Source organism: Pygoscelis adeliae, unplaced genomic scaffold, assembly GCF_000699105.1.
Source record: "Pygoscelis adeliae isolate BGI_AS28 unplaced genomic scaffold, ASM69910v1 Scaffold13, whole genome shotgun sequence".
In the NCBI taxonomy this organism is placed as follows: domain Eukaryota; kingdom Metazoa; phylum Chordata; class Aves; order Sphenisciformes; family Spheniscidae; genus Pygoscelis; species Pygoscelis adeliae.
In genome coordinates this window covers 3,935,874-3,944,492 of record NW_008824499.1, presented here as the reverse complement: position 1 = coordinate 3,944,492, position 8,619 = coordinate 3,935,874, and the positions used below count along the sequence as shown (strand labels likewise).

At 36.4% G+C, this 8,619-nt stretch overlaps 1 protein-coding gene across 1 annotated transcript in view; it reads right to left on the bottom strand.

The window, feature by feature from the left end:
• Positions 1 to 8,619, bottom strand: part of LINS (lines homolog (Drosophila)) — a 12,364-nt gene that overhangs the window by 2,892 nt on the left and 853 nt on the right. Inside the window, exons 2-5 of the mRNA XM_009321470.1 lie at positions 5,418 to 5,961; positions 5,228 to 5,317; positions 3,863 to 4,004; positions 3,008 to 3,598 (exon numbers count right to left, since the gene is read on the bottom strand). Coding sequence (XP_009319745.1) covers positions 3,008 to 3,598; positions 3,863 to 4,004; positions 5,228 to 5,317; positions 5,418 to 5,825 — 1,231 coding nt within the window. The 5' untranslated portion in view covers positions 5,826 to 5,961. The remainder of the gene's footprint in view (positions 1 to 3,007; positions 3,599 to 3,862; positions 4,005 to 5,227; positions 5,318 to 5,417; positions 5,962 to 8,619) is intronic.

Genomic DNA, 8,619 nt, shown 5'->3' with positions numbered 1-8,619 from the left:
AAGGACACAATTCATTCATCTAACAGCATTCTTCATTTCCTTGGAGTTCCAGGAAGAATAATCAGAGGTGACCTAGAAAGTTTTGGGTACAACAGGGTGAATCCTCTCACATCTAAGCTTGCAGACTAATGAACAAGATTACACCTCCAAAAATTTGCATATATCAGGAAACCTACAAAAATGTGACTACACCTACACAGCAGGGATTAATACTTTCCTTTAGCTCCCCAATTAGGTAGCTTCATTGGTACATCACAAACTAAAGAAAGGTGAATTACAATCAAGCCAATGCCACAGATGTAACAATCCAATCTGAGCACTTTGCCGAGATGTCATCTCAGGTAGTTCTTCCCGTATGAAATAAGAATACAACTGTAATGTTTTGATAGGATTGAAGCTAAACAGCCCCCCCCCAGCATGATTCACTGTAGAAATTAACTGCAATGATCTACAGTTGATGGGAATAAATTCTCATTTCTACAATAAAACAAAGTATGAAGCTTGTAGTATAGCCATATTCTTTATGAAATAAATTCTTCATGAATGATGCATGTTTCCAAGTACATACAGGCTTGGGATAAAGGTACCTTCATGAGATGGTCTAAAATCCTTGCTGGAAGGATTAACGTAAGCAGCGTTTTTCCTGCAAGTCTTCATTTTTCCCCTCCCTCTAAATACCACATTCCTGGATGCGAAAAGCACCTCAAAATTTATGCCATTTTAGTGCAGTAGCTTACTCATAAAAGTAACTTTGTATTCATATGACAGACAGACTCTTTGCCTTAAGTCAAAAAACTTACCTCTTCAATACTAATGACATACTATAAAAAGATTCTTTACGTCTGAACATAGGTACCCGTTTTTCATGTAGCACAGCATACTTTCAATGTTTAGAGAACAGAAAGAAATATAGTGACATGTATCTTTACCCCAAAAGTACTCCTTAAGTAAGAACCCTAATGCTGCTGGAAGTACACTATGGCTTGAAGAGCACAGTTGCATCATTTATATAAACAGTGATTACTGTTTTTGAAAGATTTCCTGCAACATGGGAATCAATTTTACTTACCACATCATTATGTGGTTTTCCTTAATATTTAAGATTTGCTTTTCCTCTTAACAAATAATAGGAACAGCAAATTACCTTTGTTATTGATAGTTACTACTCAGACTGAAACTCTTCTCTATAAATCAAAGCTATCTGGAAATTACTCTCAAAATTGAAATGCATTAAAGTTAAGCCACTGTAATTCATGTTAATAAAAAAAGATAAGATCAACCAGCTTCCCGGAAAGGAAGTTAGCATATTAAAGCATTTTGGTGCTTGTTTTAATTTAATGTCACTAAAATAGAAGCACCATTCCTTTCAACTTGAAATTCCTCTTGACAGTTGGGGTATTTGAATCTCATTAAAGAACTCATTTTTGTGTCATGAATCTGGAAGAGAAAGGAGAATTTTTTCTTTGAGAAAGAATTTTCATGGAGACATCTAAAATAGATTTAACCTACATTTTTTCTATTCACTTGTTCTTAGACAATCTCAGTCTCTATACATTTTCCAGAAGGTGAACCATAAGTAAAATATTCCCTACAAATACTTAAAAAACCCTAAGAACGCAACTGGCATCACAAATGTAACATCTTCCAAAACCTGGAAAAAGTGTCAGAAGCTGTCTTGCAGAAGTCCGTGCCTCTTCTGGATGAATTAAAAATTGATTTTATGCTTGCTACGTAATGTAGAAATATAAAAAGTAAAATAACATTTATATCTAGAACTTGTATTAAAATGCCTCAATAGATTTAAGATGCTGTAAAATTTCATCCTTGTTTAAAAAGAAAAATAAGTTATTTTTTACTTTTTGCCACATCATCAATTGGCTGACAATAAGGAAGACCCATTCTCGCTTGTATTTGACTAGAAACACTGCTTCAGAACGGCCTTTCCATTTTTGCCACGAAGCCTGTAATCCGGGACAGCAAGCTGCTTTGATCATAGAATTTGCACATCCACGTTCAGGTGGCTTAGCATCAGAAGATGTGCATCATGTGCCTCTCAGAGGTGAAGAGGCAAGTGGAAAGATGGGATTCCAGGAGCATTTCTCAGGCAAAAAGCCTCACCCCCCTACTTCAATATAGCATAGAAGACTACTAACTGGCTACACCAGTGTGACACAGCAATGTGTCCTCTTCCGTCAGGAACGCAAGTCACATAGCATTCCCTTGCCATCCCACTGCCTGCCTTGTGGCATAGCCTTAGCACAAGACCAGATCTGCTCTTCTACTAATCTAATTCGTCTATTCAGTAGAACAAACATACTCAAGTAAGCAGGTATGAAAAGTATGCCTAACACCTACTAATTCAAAAAACTAGACCTATAAGTCAGGGTGAAGAACACAACCACTATACTCTGCCAACTCCCATAATTTTTCTGTCTTTTACTGTATAGCTTCATTATTTTTACCTTTTCTACCACTGCTGTTTTTTGCCCTATTACATTATTTGTCCTATTATTTGCCCTATTACATTACATTTGCATAGTAATGCCTAGTACCTTCAACCAAGATAATGGCACTTGCAGGTCTACCTCCACATTAGAAAACAGAAAGAGTTACCTGCCGTTCCTTGTAGTTCTCCACCCCAAATAGAGTAGATGCTTGTGCTATGGGCTCTCTTCTTTTCCAGCTAGGGAAGAGCTTGGTGTTCCCAAGCTGGCTCAACTATTTCAAATATTAACATGTGTTCTTAACAGGAAAAGTTTTCAGTCCCAAATACAACTTTTTCAAGCCCCCCATACTGCAGGGCTAAGGATAGGATAAAATGCAAGGAGACAACTAATCAGGCAGGATGCAGTGATAGCAGGTTTCCTGGGTGGGTCTTCTCTTTCCTCCCTCCCGCCACCACTAATTCAGCTGAATTCTATTTACAGTCTTAATGAGCTGCAACTACAAAATCTGAGAGCTTTAAAACTCTTGCTGCTTAATGAACAAAACTAAAAGAGACTATTACCTTTGATTTCAGCTTCCGTAGCAGAGTTCTGAAACTTGAATTCCAGTGCTTTAAGCACAACCAGACTTAAGGCTCTGAGGACAGTTTGGTCAGAACCACCTCGAGCATCATCTCCAGGAGAAGCTTCACTGCCTCCAAAGTAGCTGGCCTTTTCACTGAGTGGGATCTGATTAAGCCAAGTCAAATTCACAACCTGCAGAACAGCATTACTCAGTGCAAGCATATCCTCATATAAAGATGGGTTTTGTAAGAACAGTGATCCACTCTTAGCATCTTCTCTAGACTTGTAAAGGACACATTTTTTAAGGAGCATAATGAACAACTTCTTGATTAAATAGTGAATTGGTGAGCTAATGAGGTTCAGGACATAAGAAACTTGCAAAAACAATACTCTCTGGCATCTGAGCGGTAGTTCTAATTCAGTTCTGGAAGCCAGAAGTGCTTCAAGCAGATCTATAAAACTGATCAAATTGTTTACAGCTTCAGAATAAGTTGAAGTATAGTGGTGACTGTCAAAATGATGGAACAGAATGGAATTATAAAATCCTTCAAGCACAGCATCAAGAGGAGCCAACAGCTTCTTCAAAATACCTACAGCAACAAGAAGAACGTTATGGAGTTGGAGTGTAACACAGTCAGCTAAATCATCAAATAAGCAGAAAACAGGTGATGGTGACTATTCTCGGTTTTTAAACATCTTTAAACCACTACATTGTTAACAGTACTTTGTCACCCTCTTTCTAACAAAGAAAATAGGTCTTCTTTAGACAAGCTGCTCTAGATGAGATTACAAGTAACATTCCTCCCCCTAGCGGGCACTCGTGTTTCGATAACATCATAAAATTGCTACAGTACCTGCTTTGGGTAAAACTTCATCTTTCAGTATGTCCTTGATAATAGTTGTAAGAGTCCACAGACATTCTGCTACCTGGGTACTCACAGGGAATCCTGAAAGAGTCTTCAGACTAAAGGTGAGCCAGGTGACATTTAATGAGTTCTAAGAAAATTAGTTCAAAAAACAATCGTATGCTTTACAATTGCTACACAAATTAAATTAAATCATAATACAATAATTTAAAATTGTACATTAAAAAGATTCAAATGTAGGTGTAGACAAAACACAGGTAGAAACAACGTATCTGTCCAGTGCCTTTTAAGTATGTAGGCCTCTACTTACAAACATGAAGTCACATACGCGTGCAACGGAAATTATCCATGTTTTCCAGACAGGGAAAACCAAACCTCCTAATGTCATGTGACCTACCCAAAATCAGGTAATACTGTAGACAGACCATATCTGAATTCATAATTCCCAGACAACTTTGCAAGAAATATTACAAACGTATTTCTGAGAGAAATCTATGTTCAGAGATGCTACTATGGAGGCTACAATATATATTCACCAAATATACAGCAAGTAAAAAAACCCTCAAGTAATTGGAATATTCAAACAAGAAAATACAGAAAAACATTTGATTAACTTTCAGTAAGTTATTACCTATTTTTATATATCTGCATCACCTAACAGATATCAAGTAACTGTAAAAATATTGATAGTCTATTGGTTTTTTTTAAATACCTGTATTGCAACCTTAAAGAGAATATTTCTTGTCATCTAGACACATTTTACCTTAAAATAGTTTCATAAAATTCCAGATGTTTATATATAAAGATATTCCACCTCACATTACAAACTTCTGTTACACATCTGAGCTCCTTTCTTTCTATACCCTGCCCCTCCTAACACACTTGAAGTACTCTCTTGGAATATTTATTACATCTCTTTCCTATCCATCGCTTAGAACCCAAAGCCCCTTAAGACACACTTCATGGGAGAACTATCACATAGTATTATCTTGTATAACCTTCACATTGCTCCTGATACTGGAGCTAAACACACTTCAACAAAACTGTGTGGCATTTTGAGGGGACTAACAGAGTCTGGATGCTGAACATCAGCTGACTGCAGATGTGCCTTTCAGAAAGCTAGAGCAGAGTAGACATGCAAGCAACAGATGGAGGAAAGGAGCAGTTCTGATGTTGCTCTGCGGGTCTGCTTACGAAAGGAGCCTCTTTAGAAGTACTTTTAGATTTTACAGTAGTCATACAGTCACTGCTTTTGTACCATATAAACTTGGCTCTAGAGTCAAATGGAACAACTTGAAGGCACATATTCACTAAGTCATTTTTTTAAGCTGTGAAAAGTTATGCCATACTCACGTCTTCCTTCAGCTGGAAATACACAAGAGATGCTAAACTTTTTGAAGCCATGTGAGATAACAGCTGATCATAACTACCGAGCAGACAAATCTGCAGACAAGTAGAAAGAAAAAGTATCTAAGGTATGTTCCTTCTTTTTCTGTTTTTTCCTCTTTTCACAAAAATCTTTCAAAAGTTTATAAAAGCTTACCAATTTCGAGTCAATTTTTGCCTCCTTCAGAAGACGGACAAAGACTTCACAGTACTTCTGTCTCATATTGAATTCAATTTCCTGGGACTCTGCTTTAGCAACCATCACCTTGATCAAGGTTAACTGAAGCAGCATCACTTCCCGTGGACAGAATGAGGAGTTCATGTTTGCAAAGCTATTTGATGTATCACCTGTTGTAGGGACAACCGCATCTGATGTACCAGTGTCCTGATGGCTCCTAATACCACCATTAGTAGATGGCAGATGCATCCAATTACATGCTTCATCTCTTTCTGGTGACTGCTCAACACACAGATTAAGTAAAGAGGTATAATAATGGCTTTCCTTTGCTAGTGGGATGCCTACCAGTACGTCCTTATACATCTGCTGCAGAAGAGAGATCTTCATTATGCGAACACTCAATATTCCAGAAAATGCCGTATGTCTTCACTGATTATTCATGGTCACTGCAAATCAGCTTCGAAGTTATTTTTATCCGGTAAGAGAAATAGAAGCACTATTAGGCATTTCTCTTCTAAGTTACCTAGAAATAAATATTTTGCTATTACTGAACTTAACAGATAACTAGAAAGATACAAAAGAACAACACACATTTTTAGAGTTAATGCTGCCATTATTCAACTTATTTTGAAAATACAAATTGACTGTTTAAAAACAGCAAGTGATAGTTGCACAAAACTGTCCCAGTAAAACATTAAAATGATATAAGAATTACCATGCCATGAAGAAGTTTACAGTTCCAATATTATACTACTAAGACCAACATTAATTCGCTAGAACTAACAAAACCAAAGATGACTATTACGAGAGACTACATCTGAAAGTTATGAGAACTTGGATCAAATCTTTCTCTACATTGCTAAAACTACTAAAACCTCATTTCTTTTGTGACAGATTCCTACAAAAACAGGCACAAAGTTTCAACTGCAAATTTTCATCTGAACTGGCAATGTTAATTGCTCCACTAAGGCTGGATATGGCAACACCTCTCAAAAATAACCAGAAACCAAAGGACAAGTCTTGTCTTCCTCTGCACGTAGGCTCAAGGTGACTAGCATGAATATACAGGAGGGTAGAACTCGGCTCTTAATTTAGTAAGGAGGACCAAAGAATTCCTTTACGTCTACATCTGCAGAACTCTTATTCTGAGCACCTACATCTTGAAACCCAAAACAGGTTTTCAGATAATGCAAAGGACCAACAATGCCACAGGGCTGGTCTCAAGGGCCCAGTGACTGAGAAGTTTAAAATTAAAAAAGACTTAAAAACCGAAGTGTAAAACTTATTAAGAGCCAATAAAAATACTTAACCATATTCAGGAAAGTTATATAAAAAAAAAATCTTTATCACCATGCCAGTGGAAAATATCTTTCAATCACAACACTAGAACATTCACTATGACTTAAAAAGAACAGCTATTAAGAATTCAAATCTCTCTTTAAAGTGTGAGCACCTAAGCACCCACAATTTTCTAACCATTATGTAAATGGCTAGTCAGGTATCATATCTCCCAGAAAACAAAAAGGATATACTTAAGAACATCAGGGTTTCTTTTTCACCTATATTAAGAGTGATGCTAGTCTGTAATATTTATCTTTTTAGGACAGTTTTAACACGTTCTCTAACCAGAACTCTTCTAATAGAAAAACCAAACAAACTCATTACCTTTATCTACTGTGAAGTTAGGAGTGGGACTTAGGTTGTTTATAGGAATTTTCTTTTTGCATGCTTTTTGGATCCCCATCTTTAAGTCTGGCATAATCAACCAGGTAGACTTCCAGGTAGACTCCTGAAGCCATCTGTCTGTAGTTGGCTTTTGTTTAACGTTACATTTCCCCTTTCTTACCAATGGAAGAAAACAGCTCAGTCTTCCAACTGGTAAGAAATTCTAAAGAACTTCCCAGCTATGTATCAATTACACACGCATTTATCATCACACCAAATATTTTAAATGATTATTGCTTTTTAGCAGAATATTAGAAAACAATGAAACTATAAAATTCAGTATATGAGGCATTTTTGTTTTAGTTTATAATCTTCACAAGTTTTAAAAACACTATCAAACATTGAGAATTACACCTTCACTTTTACAATTTGATTTTTTAACTGCAACTGAAGTATGTATTGACAAAATGGCTTCCCAAAGGTACAAAGGATTAGGGGCAGACCAAGACATGCTACCCAGACTCCTCACTTCTTCCACCATCAGGCAGTATTTCCTTCAGAAGAGAATCTAAAATTAGAGGACAAAAGTTGCCTGCAGGGAGTGATCTACAATTCATTCTGGTGTGGTATTTTTAAAGACACGTTCAGCAGTGACTGACCTGAGAACTCCAAAACGTTATAGTATGTTCCTCACCTAACCCTCACCTGATAGAGCTAAGAACCCTTCCCCCATCCTTTCCTATACTCCACATTTTAGATGTTAAGAATAAATCTGATACTTCAGACAACAAATTCCTTCTTCATTTGCAGAATCTATTTGGAATTCTACTTGAGGTGGAAATTTATGACCTGAAACCTTGTAAAATTTCTTCAGAAATCACTCTGAATATTTTATATAGCTATTGCTATATCTTTGAGTTTTATTTCTTCCTAAATGAATACCTAATAAAGTAAAATTATCTCAACACATTTACTTCTGTGTTCACGATCAACTTGAATTATCATCCTACATAGTAAATGAATAGATCTCTCATGCACAAATCCATACGCTACAGCAATGTTGTTAAGGCAGAAGAGATTTAGAACTCCTCTAGGACATGCACTATGAGATTTTACCTTCACCACATGATATTGGTTGTGCTTTCCCTGATCCTACCATAATACATTTCTATTATACCATTAATTTGCAGAACACTTTACAAAAACATCTATAAGGTATGTCTCACTCACACATGACAACAGTTCATGAATAGAAGTCATTAAAGGAAGTGAAATGTGAGGGGGCTTATTTTGAAGAAATTTACTTCAAAGAGGGGGGAAATGTCAGACAATGACTAAATTTGTTTCAGACTTAGTAAGAGAGCACAGTGAAAAGCTCAAAGCTGAAGGATAAAGAAAAGCAATCATATTCATACACAAGAAATTACAAACTCCAACCCTTACTTGTATTATTTATTTGAGTTATTCATGACAGCACCTAAAAAACAATTAAGGTAATGCCTCACAGTGCCAGACT